Source organism: Semicossyphus pulcher, unplaced genomic scaffold, assembly GCF_022749685.1.
Source record: "Semicossyphus pulcher isolate SPU_LCO1_2020_fin unplaced genomic scaffold, fSemPul1.0.p SCAF_3, whole genome shotgun sequence".
NCBI classification, from domain to species: domain Eukaryota; kingdom Metazoa; phylum Chordata; class Actinopteri; order Labriformes; family Labridae; genus Semicossyphus; species Semicossyphus pulcher.
This window is the reverse complement of record NW_027211704.1, coordinates 10,674,714-10,693,724: the sequence shown is the minus strand read 5'-3', so window position 1 is coordinate 10,693,724 and position 19,011 is coordinate 10,674,714. Positions and strand designations below refer to the sequence as shown.

The following is a 19,011-nucleotide window of genomic DNA, read 5'->3' as shown; positions in this document are numbered from 1 at the left end:
ACCACTGGTAAGGGATTAGCATGCTAACACGCCAAGCTAACGGGATATTATATCTGCAAAATATAACGATAAAATGCTTATTTTTTCTATATCTAGCAGGTACAATATACAATGCATTTATTGTACCAGATACACCTTAAAAGCTAATTTTTCTGTCTGTAGTTCCTCGGCAAAGGCTACGAAGTATGCGGGTTACGGTTAGCGTATTAAAATGCTAACATTAGCCTTAAGCTAAAAAAACTTGACTGAACGTTAAAATCTCAAATATATCTCACAACAAAAACTATAAAACTTGTGTTAGTCAAAAAAATAAGTTATTTCATTGTCTTTATTATGTATATCTTATTTATGTAATATATCTTTCTACATATGCTTATGTATTTGTTCTGAATTATTTGCCTCAGTTGTTTCCCTCTCTATCATTCATTCATTGAATTTTTCATCAAAATATGGGAACAAAAGTAGAAATAACCTGAACCACCTGAACGCAGCAGCTGTGATCCAGAGCCGAGTCATTTAGCTGCAGTGACATCTAGCGGTCAGAAGAGGGAACTACAGGGAGCTGACAGGCGGTTATTTCCAGCAGCGTCGGTGATGCAGCAGAGCAGACAGGAGCTCGTGTGACCGCAGTCTGAGAGTCCAGACCCCGCGGACCGCTAGTCCGAGACCCCGCACAGAGAGAGGACAACCCGCCATGAGCCACGCGTCCTCCTGACCGCTTCCAGTCACACCAAGAGCGGCTGAAATCTGAGAGATCTGCCCATTCAGACCGGAGGAGGAGGAGGAGGATGCTCATCACTGCAGCAGACATGCCGGGCCCGCTGCACATCACACTGATTGGTGAGTATATTTTTTATTCACACCTATTTATTCATGTAATATTTATTTATTTCATTCAGACGTGAACACAAACAGCTACAATGAGACGGTATTTTAATGGAATTTGACAACAAAAACACAAACCACTGCAGGAGATAAACAGCAGAGGAATCGGAGGAGACTTTAGAAGAAAACATCAGTGTACTGACATGTTTGAACTCCCCATCAGTGTGATTATTATTGTCAGCATGAATGGTGGTGTTAGTAATTATAATGTAATGAATCAGTCTGTTTTTAATGAAGCGTTAAGGTTAAATTCTGCAAACTGGATGCACAGGCTGCCAGTGTGTGGGAGGCGCGCAGTGCACTTAAATCAGCAGACACACACTGCAGTGTCTGACACACACACACTCACACACACACACACACACACACACACACACACACACACACACACACACACACCTACCTCGACACTTTGCATGCAGAATTGTCTTCATCATCATTAAAAACACATCAGTTAGTTTTCATATGAGTGATGATGCCTTTGAGCAGTTTTTGCATTGTCATTGAAAATAATGATGAAGCATTTTTATGTATTGATTATGTGATCACAACAATGCTCTATGTATTGATAACCTGCTAAGTCATCAGCAGGACTATACAACTTAAAAGATGATGACTTAAGATTCATTGATTTATAAGACACAAATGTTAAATTTGCAGTGACATGAGATTAAGAAAAGCAGAACAATCTCACATTTGTAGCTGTGATTTTCCTGATGAAGTCCTAAAACAATTAGTGATTTCTCTAAAATAGAAATAAAGCCTACAGTTATTTTTCATTATCCAATAATCTGTCTGTTATTTTCTCCAATATTCAATTATTTGTTTTGTCTTAAGAAAATCTAAATAATATCAAAGATTTCTCAAACCAGTTGCCCAGAATCAAAATATAATATTCAGTTTATCTTTATATGTGAGAAAGAAAAGCATCAAATAATCAGATTTTAAACCTGGAAGCAGTTAATGTTTTTTTCATTTTTGCTTGAAAAAATATTTAAAATCATAAACTGACAATCAAATAGATGCTGAATCATTTTCTGTTGATTGACTAAATGATTCAGCAATAATAATAATGATCATAAACCATCATCATTGTCAAACCCTGCTGCTAATAAAGCTCCAGTAGCTTCTGTGGTTTATTTTGTGGATACAAAGCAGGTTTCGGGCTCAAATGGAGGCTCGATTCAGAAAGAGAACAGTGTGAGGAAGAGGATGCTGAGCTCTCAGACGTGTTCAGGGGGATTTGGGGGAGGGTCCCAGCCTACCATAAGCTGATCTGAGGGGTGTGAAGGCACGAAAGAGGGGGCTTTAAGGGAAAAACCCTCCCCCCTAACAAAATGTATGTACAACAAATTAAATCAAAAAACAACAGGGTAAAACTACAGCTGTGCCTTTAGATTATATCTACAATGTGAGCTGATCCTGAAGGCATCATGCAACATTTATGGACGTTTAAAACCACCTTGTGTTTAACCACAGATCTGCCCATGTACAAGTCTTACATACTTATACAACAGAAAGTAATGCTGCCTTTGAAAATAAATCATTATCCTTTTGGCATTTGAAGACGAGTTTGTTTTTATTTCCTGATATTATCTACACATTTATCAGTGTTGAGATATATAATATATTCTGACGATATGAAAATTGTATTTAAAGAACATGAAGTGCAGAAAACAATGCTTAAATCATTTAGAAACAGGGTCATCATGTAGTTTGTCCAGCAGGTGTAGCTCTGGCTTTATTTTATTTTAATTTAACCTGATTGTTTTGTCTAAAAACATTCGTATTGAATCATTAATAGCTAATAGCTAATAGCTAAAAGCTCAAAAAGCAGCTAATGACCTATGCTAGCTAACAACCCAATAACACGCTAACAAATACTAGATTTTAACCTGCTGAGAGCTATCAAGTAGCATTTTACGATTAGCATGTTAACAAGTGCAAATGCAGTTAGAGTTTAGCTTCTGTCGGCTAAGTGAAATAAATGAAACTGCTCAACTTTTTATTTGGTAGCTAAAATGTTTTTGCTGACTGATATTCAACAGAATTCTATCTAAACTGACTCCTTAACTTAATGCTACGTGCTATTTTCTTTGACCTGCTAGCTTACGAAGCCTCCTGCTAATTTAGTTCACCTTACATCACGTGTAGCTGGATACATTTCTGTATATTGTTGGAGCAGGATGAGTCATCAAAAATATGTAATATTTTACAGGAAAAAGGAGATTTTTCTAAATAAAACTGTTTTTAAACCCAAAAAGTTCCTTTTATTTCACATCTGATGAGAGAGTTTACGTTGCTGACACTACCTTAGACTTAAACTTTTTACTTGTAGATTTTTCCTGTGGGTAAAGTCATTGGGATTCATCCACCCTGAACATAATAGTTTTTTTTAAAAGCATCCATTCAGTAGTTTTAAAATGTTTCAACTGACCAGCAATGAAAAATGTACACCTTCTTCCTCTTTAACTTTAAATACAGTTCTGCACATTTCACTGGACAAATAAAGAGTTTTATCGACTCTTTAAGACTGAAAATCAGTCTGTCTGTCCTCGCAGAAGTAAGTGAGCGTTCTGACCAGAGAAACTAACAAAGTTTGTCCTCTCTCGTCCCAGAGGCATCTTTACGTGTGAAAACAGATTAACACGATTCAGTTTGATGAACAGTTTTCTTTCCTTTCTGCTGAGTAACTCCCAGCTACAATTTTTTTTCATTTACAAAGGGAGGATTTTTCTTTCCTCGTGTGTAATCTGAGTTTGGTTTGAGGTATCTCCCCTCCAGCACCTGCTGGTTTCCCCCCGCGGCTCCGGCCTCCTCGTTCAGCTCAGCAGGGAGTTTATCTGTGTGCAGCTGATAAGACAAACTCGGCCGTTCAGTCCCTCCGGATCCTCCGACTCTGGAAGAGTTTTTATGGAGTAATTACGCTGCAAAGTCGCCTTTGCAGACGGAAATTCAAGGTCAATGGTGGTGAGACTAGGATGTACAGCAGAGATTCGCTTTAAGTATAGAGTATGGAAGTACTCTGATTTATTAAATAAAGGTAGAAATACCACAGTGTAGAAAGACTAGTAAAAGTCTGCATTGAATCCTTACAGTAAATGTAGAGCAGTATTTAAAACCTGAAGTATATATACAGGCTAAGGCAGAATATTATTAATGTCTTCTTTTCACTAATGTGGCCATTAAAGGAGTGGCTATTATCACTACTTTATAAACCTATGTTAAGACAAATCCATAATCATACATCATAATAACTAATAAATATTGCATTAATATGTAATTATAATTGCTTTCCACAATGTGTTGTGTTCACACATACAGAGGCAAACTTTTCCAAATGTTATTTTATACTAATCCAATGAAAAGAAATGAATAGAAGCTAGAAATGTCTGTAATGCTGTGTCATGCAAGCCTCTCAGCATTAAGATTCTCTCACCAAACTCCATTCATAAAACAGCCATTTTAAAGTAGTGTTCTTGTCGTTTTGCAGACAGACCTGACAAAGCATGAATTCAGCCTTTTTACAAACCTGCATCATGATGCAGTTGTTTCAGCACCCCTTCAGCCTGTTTATTGTCATTAAATCTCAGTAACATCTGTTTATTCTGGGTTGATGTTTGGTGCTGAGCAGGTACGTTTACAGTCAGGTTTATCAGCTGCCTGCCACTGCCGAAAACAACGCTCATTCAAGCAGTGACAGTACACTTCTGCTGTAAAACCAAAACAGTGAGCTAAACTCCCCACAGAGCTGTTCAGTCATGATCGACCTCTGTCGCATTACACGTTGTAAACACAGAAGTATTGATTTGTGATTTGGTATTTTACGATCGCTGCATTACTTGTCCTGAACTATCTCCAGAAGAATATTTGTTGCCTATACGTGGCACAATAATTCATCTTGAAAAAGTGATGCTAAAGGACATCATAATCTTTTTTCTCGCTTCCATTTCTCATCATCTGGAGACGTCTTTGGTCCGTGGATTGTGGGACACACTTTATTACTGTGCAGTTTTATGAGCAGAGTGCTGACTGTATGTTTGTGAAGGAGAGAAGAATTAAAACAAGTGCGGCACTTCTCCTCGGGGTGATGGATCCCTTATCTCTCTTGTCCTCCTGTCCGTCCCTCCATCCTTCACCTCCTCTCTTTGGACCATACATCCACAGAAAGCAGTGAACAGGACATTTTACTGCACACTTTTTAAAGGTGAAATAATTCAGATGAAGCAGCTTTGTGTGTTGGTTCTATGGTACCTAAGGGATATTTTATATTTTTCGAAATTTGAACAAATCTCAGAGAAAAAAAGACCAAAATCAAGAGCGAATAGATTCAAAGACATCATCAAGATTCCATTGCAGAAACACCAAACATCCTCACAGAGGCTTCCATAGATTTCACACCCTAATGACACGGGTTAAGACTTCGTGTCTCTCTTCAGTGTTTGTGACGTTATCACTGCTCGCATGGTTTGAAGAAGGTCTCCTTCAGTTCTGCGCCGTTATAGAGCAGAAATGTTTTTTTCCACTAGAGTCTCTGGAGCTCAGGTGTAGCAGAGGCACAAAGTCATTACAAGAATAAAAGCCTTTAGCCCTGTGAGGCTGGAAGTTCTTCGAAAACAGGGAACATAAACTGTCAGAAAAATAGAAACTTTTATATCCTTCCATCTGCACCAAAAACGTCTGAAACTGGGGAACAAACGCACAAAAATGGCTGCTTTGTTTTTATTTAAACATGTTTTCAAACAAAAACCATCTCATCCAGAAGAATTTAAGCACCAGTTTAAGTAATCTCTGTCTGTAACACACCCAAACATTTATGTTACATGATCCTTCACAGACTCCGGGAATTTGTTCGCCTTAAGTCAGGATGTCGCATGTGATGTACATGTGAAGTTCAGCAGGAATTAACTGTGTGTAAATGTGTGGTGTCCGGCTGTAGAGCTCCACACGCTGCAGACGTGTTTCAGACATGTCAGACAATCTGCTCAGTCAGACGCAGAGGTCAGAGGTCAGCCGGCCATCTGTGGCCCCAGACAGAGAACTCTGCAGGAGACATGGCGGAGAGGGCTCCGAGTCCAGGGCGAGACACGGGGATTAGAGATGAATGGAAGAGCTTATGAATGAGGAGTGTAGTATGAATCAGTGAACACATGAAAGAGTAGATGAATGAATATGACAGAATGGGAGATGACAGGGAGATCAGGTGATGACGTGAAGACAAACAGAAGCAGCTCGTCAGCAGCAGCAGCAGATAAAAGCTCTTAATGTATCATTCAGACAGCAGAGCGCTCTAAGACAATAAAACCACATCAAGTTAAAGTGATTCGATCTGTCACCTCACTCAGCTCTCTTTCACTTACCAATGATTCCACCATGATGTTATAAATCCTGGATTCTGCCCAGCCACCTTTAAAGACTTTCCCTCTCTCTCCTGCAGCTCTCCTGTCCACCTGTGAGGCCTTCAAACTGGGCTCGTCTCAGCGGGTCATACCCCTCAGCTCTCCGGTAGCCGCTCTGTTTCGGGATGAAGTCCCAGCCCAGCCGCACCTCGTCCGGGAGTTAGTCCGAACCAAACGCCACTCAGTCCCTGAGTTAGTGCGGGTCCAGCCTCACCTGGTCCATGACATGGGCTGGCCAGAGATCCATGAGACGTCGCGCTCGCAGGCCAAGATGGACGCTGCTAACTCCTCCCAGGTAAACCCTCCTTCACCTGTCAGTCAGGATCGGACCAGGACCAGAGCTGCTGTGAAGGAAAACATGGACGTGGAGGACGAGATGGAGGTGAGGAAGACTCCAAAAATATTTCCTTTTCAAGCTTCAGCCCTGTGGGTAAATGTCTGCAGCTGTATGAGTCTATACTAAAGGAAATTATGGCTGTTATATTAAATAAATAGAGCTGAAAGCTGCACTGAACCCATAGCTCCTCAAAAACAACTTCCTGTTTCATGTCCAGATGTTAAAATTGTGCATCCAGCGGCACTTAATTCCAAACTATGAACCTTTCACAGTTGAGCATCATTAAGGTCTTAATGTTTTTCTCTCCATATTCAAGGAGGATCTGGTTAGCTGGCTGAGATGGGTACATCAGAGTATAAAACCATTAGCTGGGGTTTGTTTATAGAAGCATATTTGCAAGCTGATATCTTTAGAGTGAGATTCTTATTAAATATGAGGCAGATTAGAGCACGTACAATGGAATTACACAGCACTTCTTGTTTCATGGCAGACATTGAAACTTGACGCCCCCCCGAAACTCAAGACTTAAATAATAATATTAATAATTTAAATATCTTTTTATCGTTATGGTGTTACTTATATGCTGAGAAGCAAATTTGAGTAGGGTAGGGTTGATTGGATCAACTCTCTTGGAGGAGTTAGTTTGAGTACGACCACTGTAAAAGGCAAAAAAATACAACAAACTTTCAAAATAAATTAAAAATGGCTGACTTCCTGTTTGGTTTTGGGTGTGGCTCCAAGAGGCTTTTTTGTAACTCTGGACATGATACATGTGAAATGTGCTGCAAGGGCTACATCTTTGACATTTTGCAGTAGGCACTATTTGAGCTCGACAATTAAGACCCATGAAATATATATATTTTCACCAAGTGTGGTACATGTGCAAAGATTTGTCAGCCTTTGAGCACCTTTAACCCCCAAAAAACGTGTGACTTAAGCGTAAAAGATGTTAAAATACAAGGGAATATAACTATAACTATAACTATAGATAGTAAAATATTCAGTGATACAATTTTAGTTGTTTGTACATTTCAGCTTTGTGCCAAAAGTCCTGCTTTTGCAGAATGTAGGGTGAATACATGAATAAACCGGAAGCACAAAAATGATTTGATAAAGGTATATTTCCGAGCAGGACACTGAATCTATAAGTTGTAATTTATCAATCTGACTAAACATGTTTCTTTCTCAGCGTATGGTTCATCTGGCGGTTCCTCAGGATCCAGAAAGCTACAGGGGACTCTCAGACTCCACTGACCCAGAGAAGGAGCTCCTCAGTGGGCCAGGAGCTGGAGACACCTCCCTGGAGGCCTCAGGCTTCTATGGGACGGACACGGAGGACAGAGAGAGAGGAGAGGAGGGAGGAGAGGAGAGAGAGAGGAGAGGGGGAGAGGACGAGTGGGAGAGAGACGGAGGGGAGGACAGAGAGAGGAGAGGGGGAGACGGCAGAGGAGAGGAAGAAGAAGAAAGAGGAGGAAGCGACAATCCAGACGTCCGTGAACTGGAGGCGTTAGAGTCGAACCACACAACACCGGATCTGGATTCTCTGATTGGTCAGTAGGACTGGTTTTCTCAACAAAAACAGATCATAAGAGGCTGCAGACATCACACAGTTCACCCTCAGGCAGCCATATTGGTCACAAACTAGAGGTTGTTTGTTTAAATCTTCCAGTAATGTTTGCCCAGGGCCAAACTGAAGCTTAACACCAACATTTACAACCACTGTGAGGACTTCTGAAAGAAGAGAGCAGGATGTACTGGGTTTAAATATTAATATCACCCTGGGCTATAAAATACAGTGTAGATGCCGTCATCTGCTGGATAACTAGTAAAAAAATAATGATTTTTGGCAGACATTGTTAAAGGGACGACAATGTAAGTTGCTACATCCACCACTCCTGACTTATACCTCAACATTTATTGGATGGATTACCATGAAATGTGTTGCTTAGAATGAATAATGACTTTGGTGGTCCCCTGACATTTAGTCTAGCACCATCTTCATTTGACTTGTGAATAACTGTCAGCACCTCATGACAACCTCACAAAGAGGAAGGTCAAGAGGTTTCTTTATGAGACGTTTACTCACACTAACACGTGTTTCTGACGGGTCTCTGTGTGTCTCACAGGTTACAGTCCATCTTTACATCTCCCCAGCTCCAAAGAGCCTGATATAACCCCTCTCTCTGAGGTGCATGATCCTGGGCTGCAGGAGCATCATGCTCCGTCTGTCCTGGAGGTGAGGACGGATCAAAGACGTCTTGATATGGATTATTACTGTAAATGTTATTCTTATTATTTGTTAGGGTTATATAAAATTCCAATAACAGATTTGCGTAATGCTGTGTCATGCAACACTGTCAGCATTAAGATTCTCAAACCAAACTCCATTCAAAAAACAGTCATTTTAAAGTAGTGTTCTTGTCGTCTTGCACACAGACCTGACAAAGCATGAACTCAGAGTTTTTACAAACCTGCATCTTGATGTTATTTCAGCATCCTTTCAGCCTGTTTATAGTCATTAAATCTCAGTAGCATCTGTTTATTTTGGCTTCATAGTGCTGTAGTAAGGCAGATTTCAGTGGTTGGTGTCCATCAGAGAACAGAACAGGACATAAATCTCAGCTCTGGTGAGCCTCCAAAAGCTAAAAAAGAATGTCTTGAACGCAGCTTTAGATGTCTGTAAAAACCAATTTGGGGCCAACATTGGGTTTTAAAACCTGCTTCAACCCCAGTGAAGTTTACACCTTTGACTCTATATAACTTTATTATCTCCTTTTAACGTGATGTCCATGTACAGGTGGGTCCTTTAGAGAGAGAGCTGTGGGAGGCAGAGAAGGAGGAAGACGGTCACTCTAGTGGTTATGGAGTCCTTCATCACTCCTCCATCGCTACGACTATCACTACATCTACTGCAGCTGCTACTTCAATGGCTGCTGATGGAGACTCTGCAGGAACCGTCACCCTCGAGACTGACACGGGAACAGACTTTGGACTGCTGGGAAGTTACACAAAAGGTACTTCATATAAAAACAGGTCTGTTGACTTAGCTAGTGTGATCTTGATATGTAACATTGTAAGTATTGAACTCATGTTCAATTTTGCTTTGCTTCTTGTTAAAAGTATTGCAGCGCTTTGAACAGTGACGTGTTCTCTTTCCATTCCGTGTACTGAAATGCATTTGAGCCGTGATGCGTTCACTTAACTTGGGAACAAAGGGAACAAACTCTGTCTCAGTGATGCACTGCTAGCACTGCTCTACACTCGTAGGCTTGTTAAACAGCCAGAGAATCACTCGAGGCTGAAATCAACAACAGAAAAGTAAAAGACAAAGACCGCCTCCTGCTTTATTTCACCCCTTTTTTATAATTGCAGAAGAGACGGAGGACGAAGAGACCGTGAGGGAGGAGGAAGAGGAGGAAACAGGTCTGGCACACAAAGGCGTATTTACCCAGAATCCCACAGTACCAGAGGTTGGCATGGCGCCCAGCAGAGAGCCGCTGCAGCCCAGCGTGGAGGAGGAGGAGCAAGGAGAGCATAAATATAGAGGTGAGAGGGCTCTTTAAAACTTATTTATTATTAGTATTAATTGTGACAAAAATGTCCACTTATAACGTAGCATCGGTCTGTCAGGCTTTGGATTTCCCTTCATGTTTAAGTGGTGTGCATGCGGCTGTAAGCATAATGTTTCTCTGAATTTAAAGAGTTTTAACGGAGGTGAATTATTATAATTTTATACAAATTAATAAAACAAAAGTAAATAATGAAATAGGTTTACGAAGACAAGATTTGGTGCATCATTAACCACCTGAATCATTTTTAGGAGTTACATGTTACATTAAAAAAGTCCTTTTTATGACTACAACATCCCGTGTGTAATATTTTCCCACGTTATCTGGAAAGCTAGCAGACTTTCTGCAAACGTTAGCATTCTGTCCTGCTCTTTATTTTAATTTTGGGAAGTTTAACTTCAGAAAACTCCGACATGATAACCTCAGACAGCGTAACGTTTGTCTGTCTTCACCATAAACGTCTCCTTTAACATGAAAATGAAAACATATTGTTTGAAAGTACAAGCTAGGCTAATCAAGAGCTACTATCAAGAGTGAATTAATGTCATTTATTGTATAATAATTGGACAAACTTGCAGTTCACTGCAATAAAAGATACAATGCTTGTTCTTGTTGTTTTTGGGTTCTTATATTATGTATCTGACTTTGTACCTGGGAACTGTTAGCTTTAGCCTTTTAGCACTAAATTATGTGAATAGATATAATGAGCATTTTAAAGAGCCTTCTTATGAGATTCTTGTTTGAAAACAATTCAACTGGAATCACTAAAAAGCCAACAAGGACGGCTTTTTCAACTAACCCAAGGAGCTAAATTTAGCGTATTTAATTAGGCTAACTTAGCTCGAAAGCTTCAGCTGATAAAATCTGTTGTCTTTTGATCCAATCAACTGTTTCTGGATAAAATGTCTTTTTCTTTGGGTGATTAAGGGCCAAATGTCTCCAAACCTGTTGTGGATTTAGGAAGTTAAACAGCCACCGTTGTCTGCAAACTGCCGTGTTTGATCTGATTGGTTGACAGGTGTGATGAATGTGGGCGGGGCTTAGTGACAGGTTAATTAAATGCATTGTGAGTTGATCATGTTTGTGTATGCTGAAGGGATTGGACCCAAAGACAAAGGTGATGAGGTGGTGGAGGAGGAAGAGTGGAGGAAGATGGAAGGAACCGGAATCAGACCCATCGTCCCGCTCACCACTGATCCCCCCACCACCGTCGACTCCACCCACACGTCCTCCGATTGGCTGGAAAAGACCACGCCCCTCCACGTAACTGAGGTCTACTTACCTGTAAGAGGAGAGTAATTCTGACATCAATGTTTAATAATGTTAAACTCTTCATCACATGACTTGTACCTGTGAACGTCTCAGGTGGTGTGTTTGGACTGGAGCGAGCTGGCTAACCGAGGATACGTCGTCCTCAACATGACGCAAAACCTCAACTGTGTAAGTCCAAGCTTTATTCAGAGTACAAACAGAAAACAGAAGTACTGAAGATGAAGGACTTCAGTCGAGTAAATTAGCATACATGTTTTTTATTTCTGAATATGTTTTTGTTTTTATTAATTCTATTTTTACTTCAGTATCAGCTGTTTGAAAGAGAGAGGATGAAAATCTTTAAATGTCTGCAGGGAAATCGAGCCGTAACCTGTGTGAGAATGTTTGTGTGTGTTACAGGAGGAGTTCCGTGTGGATCAGGGCGTCCGCTTGTTGAAGATCTTGGAGCGAGTGTTTGCACGGAGAATGAACAGCCCCGAGGGATCATGGATACTCTACCTCAGCAAGCCGACACACCAACAACACCAGCTGCTGATGAACGTGGCGTCTGAGCACGGTACACACACACACGCACGCACACACAGACACAGTCCTACTGTTATCACTTTATTCACCTTCTCTGATTTCTGTACCAAAGAGCTGTGATGGAGGACGTATTGACATCCTTATACTACACTGTACACACTGTACATACACTACACTGTAAAAATACTCAAAAGTCCTGCATGTAAAAAGTGTAATTAGGGAAATAAAGTATTAAAAGTAATTTATTCTATATTCTATCAATAAATCATAATTACTCATGAATTTAAGCATTTTTTGCAGAGTTTTGTTGTTGGTATGTATGTGCTGTATGTAATGATTATATACCCCACTAAACTTTTTACACATCAGCTTGAGTGAAAAATCAACCTGTAAAATGTGTGGGTGTTACATTTCATGGATAAAAACCATAGCCGTAACATTTTACTGAGTGCCAATGTGACTGTGCCGTTTTTCCTTTTTGTCTTGGGGTGAATAAACAGAAATAGGTCACATGCAGATATTTCCATGAAGTGTGAAATCTTTAGCAACATCACCAACAAACGTCAGACTGCAGATCAAAAAAAGACCACAAAGAAACCTTTTATATCAGACTTTTGCTTTCTGACCTTGATCTATGATTAAAGATGCAGTTGGTAAGATGGAGAAGAGAGAGGACTTTGCACTCCGCCAAGAAACGACGCTAAACAGCAGCCGCATTTGGAACAAGCTAACGTTAGCCTGACTGCAACACCAGCGTAACACAGCATCACAGTAATCGCAGACATCTTAGCATTGTGAAACAAATACAGCAGAAATTAAGCTGGGGTAATTACCTGTCGAGCAGAACTGTCTAACGCAGCATCACTTTTTTTAACCTTTCAGGTCACATGCTCTCGTTTTGTTTCTGTCTCGGTCCAACTCTTTCTTTTTAGCTTGCTTTTCCTCATTTCTCTTCTTCGGTTTAACGGTCTTTGTAGTGTAAGCCTAGTTGGCAATGGAGGTATTGGCAGTTTTTTCATTCCTGGTGGTTGTTTTAAAGCCTTTGTGGACACAAACCGGCTGACGCTGCGCACACTGAGGAAACTGAGCTTGACTGTGTGGGCATGCACAGAGGAGTGGTGCTGCGCTGCGTGTGATTGACAGCAGCCTGAGAGACTGCTCGGCTCTGATTGGTTGTTGTGGTTCGGGAGCGTTCTTGCAAAAGCCATTAGGAGCAGTAGGAGGAGCCAGAGGAACATGATTTTTTTTACAGATTATCTCTCTCACGTACTACTACTACTTATCTACTGCACCTTTAATGTATGAAACATACGTCTACATCAAAGTTAGTTTTTACTCTTTCAGGGCTGCACTGACATTGTTCCTCTTGTGTTTGTCTTCTAGGAGTGATCGCTACGAAGGATGTGCTGGACATGCTGGGACAGATCAGGAAGAGTCTGAATAAGGTAAACTGGTAACTTCTGTCTGTTTCATCACATGTAGGAGGTACAGCACAGACATAAAAGGCCTCATATAACAAGTCAAGCTACCTTACAATGCAACTTATAGCTTTCATTTTTTCGAACTGATTTCTTCAAGGAACATACAAAATACTTCTTTCTGAGTTTACCTTATTTATTTAAGCTGAGGTAAATGTCATAGAGAGTTTAAAGTCCAGCTTTAAGCAGAAGATCAGCAGGCTTTAACTTTTTTATTAGTAAAGCAAATGCAAGAATCATTAACTGCTCGACGCAAGGCTCATTTATTGACTACCAGCTGGATAGTTGATGGAGAATATGGCCTTTTTTGCAGGTTTCTAACATTTATGTGGTCGTGGAACTTAAAAACGGGAACACTGAGACCAGAGCCACAACCGGAAAGGTTTCCCCCAGTTATCATAGCAGCCTCTTGCCTTACAGATAATGCTCGACATGCTGAGATAAATAAATGTAAATGTAAATAAATGATATATAATGTGTACTAATGTAAAAAGAACGTCCTAATTAAACATCCACCTTCCTTGAGAATTGCTGCAACCACCAGAAGTCAAAACGCAACTGGAGTTGCTCTAACATCATTACATCAGAGTAGACATTTCTCCACTGTTAATACACCAAAGGATCGTTAAACCTAATTACAATACAGCAGATGGTTGTGTTTCTGTCCGATGTAACCTCTCTGTCTGCGTGTGTATGTGTGTGTGTGTGTTTTCTTGTTCAGGTGGGGATCCAGAACTTCAGTGCGCCCGGCAGCTGTCATTCTCGGCCCAGACAAACGCGCAGCGACTATGGGAAGCTGTTCGTGGTTCTGGTGATCATCGGCTCCGTGTGCATGGTCATCATCACATCTGGATTCATCTACATCTGCTGGCAGAGACGGCTGCCTGCTACCAAGACCAATGTGGGTGAACACACACACACACACACACACACATACACACATCGCCCTCGCTGAATAAAAAACACACCTGTAACACTTTGGCCCTCTTTGCGTTTCAGTTCCGCGCTGAGGAGCTTCACTTTGTGGAGAACGGTTGCCACGACAACCCCACGCTGGACGTGGCCAATGACAGCCAGCCGGAGATGCAGGAGAAGAAGCCAAGCACCAATGGGCTCGCAGGAGGAGGAGAAGGAGGCGGGGAGGAGAGCAAACGCTGGCAGGTGATTGGATGACTGAGGGAACACAAAATATAGATACATGGATCCATGAGTAAATTAATTAAAGAGTCTGAACTGTAATGTCCCTATACGCTGTCTTATTTCTTTGGCGTAAACAATCTTTATTCTGCCCCGCAACAGCATGAAGCCTGTCTTCTTTTGTTTCTTTTCAGGTGTTTGTGAATCAAGCAGCGACTGACGAGGACGAGGAGGAGCAGGACACACATCTCTGATGGACCAGGAGGAAGAAGAGGAGACAGGTTATGAAGGACGGGCGTCTTTGATGGACAGATGATAAATGGAGACTGAAGAAGAAGAAGACAGAAGAGAGAAAGAAGAGGAGGGAGAATACTTAATTAAGGGAAAGAAAGAAAGAAAAGAGTAGCTGATGGGAGTTAAATGGTATAAAAAAGATGTGTTGTCCAATCAGAGTTGAGCTACGAGGAGTCACTGACGTCATCATGGATGTTAGATACTGAGGTAACAGGAGGTTATGTGTTATTCAAATTTAGATTCATAATTAGATAACAAGCTTACAGATCTCTAAAGATGTCCACCGTTTGAAATTATTAACAAACTGAGCTTCTATATCCCTGATATACCAGGTCAACATCTGTTTAGTGTGCCTTATGCTTTAGCCTTCTACACTGTGGCTGCACCAGAGAAGTAAAACATGAAACTAGTGATACAACCGAATGGAAAAACACACCTGTTTCAACTTTGAATATTTGAATGTAGACCAGCTTTTACAGCTTCAAGCGTCCACAGCTGCAACATCAGGATGGGCTGCCATTTGATTTCGTGTAACACCAACTCTTTGACTAAATTGTCAAACAGGAAGTTAAAATAATAGAATAAGTGGATAAAATACCAAAGAAGAGGTTGTTAACTCTGATGATTAGAGTTGGATTGTAACTAAGTACATTTACTCAAGTATGATGAGTCTTTTAGTTTGTTTCCATTAGCAACCCAAAAGCCTCTTGAAGCTAAAACCACTCAGAGCAACAAACTGTTATGTAGCTGTAGACTGCTAGGCTAGGAAGCTTGTTTTGGTAAAAGTCTAATAATGAATGTCCTTATAGGTATCACACCTTCAGAGATGGTCTGTGTTTTTACCCTGATGTCTGACTCCAGAGAAAACAGCGACTCCTCTTAGCTCCTCCTCTAAATCACTGAACAGGAAGTTAAGCCTGTAGCGACTTTGAACGTACGGTTTTGGCACTTTATCGATTCCTCTTGGAAGTAGTGACTATCATGATTGAAATGCTGCATCATGTTAAATATCTCACATACAGTGACTCTGTTTTGCTCATAGGAATGGTTTAACTGCTGAGTTTCCTGTAAACGAGCTAACCTTCTGTGCTGTTAGCCTGATCTGCTTAATAGTGTTTGAATGGCCGCTGTACGCTCCAGGCTAACTCTTGAGGCTATGACACATGGGCAATATTTAGAGCATGAAAACATAACTACTTACACGGTTCAAGTCGAGTCAACAAACCCCGAGTCCAAGTCGAGCCCCGAGTCTTCAATGTTCTCGTGTTAAAAGTGTAAATCTGAGGACTTCTCTAAATCAATATGACCATGTTCAAGTCACCTGATCATGTCTCAATCACTGCTGCCATGTCCAAGTCAACAAGTCCCATCAGAGTCGCAAAGGACACGTCCAAGTCAGTATGTATGAGTCTAATTCACTACGGTCATGTCCAAGTCATTACAGTCTTTCTGATTCAAAAGAGTCACGTTATAGTCACAGCCAAGTCACTGTAGTCATGATCGAATAAAAACAGTCATGTCCAAGTCAGTATGGACAGGTCAGAGTCACTACATGAATCCCTGCAGTCGTGTCCGAGCCAGGTTTGAGTCGTCAATGACATCTCCAAGTCAGTGGGGTTGTCTCCAAGTCAGAAGGATCAAGTCAGAGTCAATACAGTCTTGTGGTCTGAATCACTATGGTGTTGTTCAAGTCACTGCAGTCATGTCCAAGTCCGAACATGTCCAGGTCACAACCGTCATGTTTGAAGTGACTTGGACATGATCACAAAGACCCAAGTCTTTGTTTTTGTCGGCGTCATTATTACAGCGACTCATGTCTTAGTTGGTACGATCAAAGCCAAGTCAATTTGGTCATGTCTGAATCAATAGTCTTAACTATGACCTGTTTGAGTGGTCTGAATCGCTACAGTGTTCGAGTCACCACAGTCAAGTCAGAGTCCCTGAGGTCAAGTCCGAATCAAGACTGTCTTGTCTGAGAAGCTTTCGAGTCATTAAGAACATGTCTGAGTCACTATTGTCATGCTCGGGTCACTACAGTCATGTCTGAATAACCAAGTCAGTGTGGTCATGTCCAAGTCACTATGATCATGTCTGACTCTCGTGTAAGAGTCTCTATAATCATGTACGAGTTACTTCAGTCATGCACAAGTCACCATCCTCAAGCAAATGTCATTAGGGTTGCATGTCTGTGTCACTCTGAACATTTTGAGTCATTTCACTACAGTCAAGTCCAAGTCAGTGCAGTCATGTTCGAGTCACAATGGCCACATCTGATCCCAACAGTCAAATCCAAGTCTCTACAATGTGATCTGAGGCAACTGAAGCCATGTCTCAGTCATTGCAATCATGTCCAAGTCTCTTCAGTCATGTCAAAGTCGCGCTGATCATGTCTGTGTGTATTCATTCATGTCCAAGTCGTTCTAACCAACAGTTTAGGTCCGAGGTTAGTGGCAAGTCACCAAAAGTGTGACGACTAAAAAAGTTCAGGACTACCGAATCAAATATTGGCACATGCAGTAATATAATAATAAACATCAGATAAGGAGAAATAATCTGATAGATTTTTGTCTGACTATCAGTAATACGTGTTGGCTGACTCAAGTGTTTGGTTAACTGGAATGGAGATTAACATTTTCTAGCAGCTTTTTTGTTTTGATGATTTTTTTTCAGATAATTTTGTTCCTGCAGTTTTTGATCTCTATTCCAGTTAAAGGTCGTATTGCCCATCTGCATTTCATCAAAATGTTGCCTGTGCTTCAGCTCTTTCCTCGATGTAAAAATACTGTATATGGCTTCACTATAAACTACGCTGATTGATATGCACTTTGTCAGCTGAGCAGGATTTTATGGAGGACATGTGGGGACCGAGAACTGTTCATCCCAAATACCTGAAATGAGATGATCTGTTTCTGAGAGCACAAGATACAGGCAGGAAAGATGAGCATGTAGCTTTTAGCACTGCAGCGAGCACTAATATATCAAAACATACAGCTTCTGTTGCTTTTATTTGCTAAAACCTGAATGAGAGGCACATTTTGTTGCTAAAGTCAACTCAGTGCTTAAATTCTGATCATTTAAATCTCAGATGTTTTTCTTTTCAGAATCTTATCCTGGCCTCATGGATGTTAGCATTTGTTAGCAATGCTAATGCAAGTTAATGAGGATTCAGTCGTAGCAAAAAACAAGTGACCCTTTGTTTGTATAAAGATAAAAAGCTTTCTTTCCTGGTGACATTTCTAATCAGGTTTCCATCTAACATTTTGTTGTGTTTCTATTTATTCATCCCAGGTACTTTATTTTAATATTTTTTTTATGGGTCTTTTTTTATATGTCTAATAACATGCCTTTTGACCACATACTCTTTGCTCTTTTGGTTGTCTGTGTAATAACTTATATGTGAGAAATAAAGTTTGGACAAAAATGTGAGAATTGTAATTTCTTGCTTCAGAAACTCTGAACTAACTTATTGGGAGAACATAAACTAATAGAATGAACATTTCTTCTGTTTCTGTCTCTTTAGAAATTAAATTAAATTAATTTGATTATCAAAGTGTATTAATCATGGCTAGTTTCAATTAAGTCTCTGACTTTTGAAGAATAACATTTTAAACAAGGCGTCTAGTAAGGAATGCCATCAGATTTGAGTTATTTGTGGACATCAAAGTATTTTTCATCACAGCCCACTGAGACCAAACTTGGGTTGGGTGCTAATAGAGGCCAAAGAACAGTTTTTATTGACATTGGCCAATGAAAGAAATACCAAAGAAATGAGCTGGTCATATTTCTTTCTGTAACTTTCAGACCAACATTGTAAATTACTTTATGGCACGCTCAATCAAGACTTGACTATGAAATCAGGATTTGTTTTTTAACCTCTTGAGTTTTTGAGACTATTCTTCTCTTATGAATCTTTAATTAATGTTGTTGATTTACCTATAGTTTTACTTCACTTAACCACTCTCTAACTGCACAAATTGTCCCAAATAATAATAATAATATTACTACTAATAGTAATAATTATAAATATGATTTTTTGGGGGGGGAAACAGCCTTTCTACAAGCGTATAATTAGCTGTGGTCTTAATTTCCGTGTTATTAGTATTGCAATAGGAGGA

The 19,011-nt window shown here is 40.4% G+C and overlaps 1 protein-coding gene across 1 annotated transcript; it reads left to right on the top strand.

The window, feature by feature from the left end:
* The first annotated feature begins 661 nt into the window (after nucleotides 1-661).
* Nucleotides 662-18,319, top strand: podxl2 (podocalyxin-like 2). Its single transcript, XM_069678813.1, has 13 exons — nucleotides 662-840; nucleotides 6,323-6,666; nucleotides 7,811-8,171; nucleotides 8,748-8,857; nucleotides 9,419-9,635; nucleotides 9,994-10,167; nucleotides 11,287-11,474; nucleotides 11,556-11,630; nucleotides 11,862-12,018; nucleotides 13,371-13,432; nucleotides 14,187-14,366; nucleotides 14,465-14,626; nucleotides 14,797-18,319. The coding sequence occupies exons 1-13, from the start codon at nucleotides 789-791 to the stop codon at nucleotides 14,854-14,856; spliced, it is 2,142 nt and encodes a 713-aa protein (XP_069534914.1). The 5' UTR covers nucleotides 662-788; the 3' UTR covers nucleotides 14,857-18,319.
* Nucleotides 18,320-19,011: the final 692 nt, after the last annotated feature.

What these genes read in the sequence shown, in the direction of transcription:
- podxl2 (XM_069678813.1), top strand. Translation starts at nt 789, where the DNA reads ATGCTCATCACTGCAGCAGACATGCCGGGCCCGCTGCACATCACACTG. An exon ending in GCTGGGAAGTTACACAAAAG is followed by an intron (nt 9,636 to 9,993) that starts GTACTTCATATA and finishes TTATAATTGCAG; the next exon opens with AAGAGACGGAGGACGAAGAG. An exon ending in TGCCTGCTACCAAGACCAAT is followed by an intron (nt 14,367 to 14,464) that starts GTGGGTGAACAC and finishes TTTGCGTTTCAG; the next exon opens with TTCCGCGCTGAGGAGCTTCA.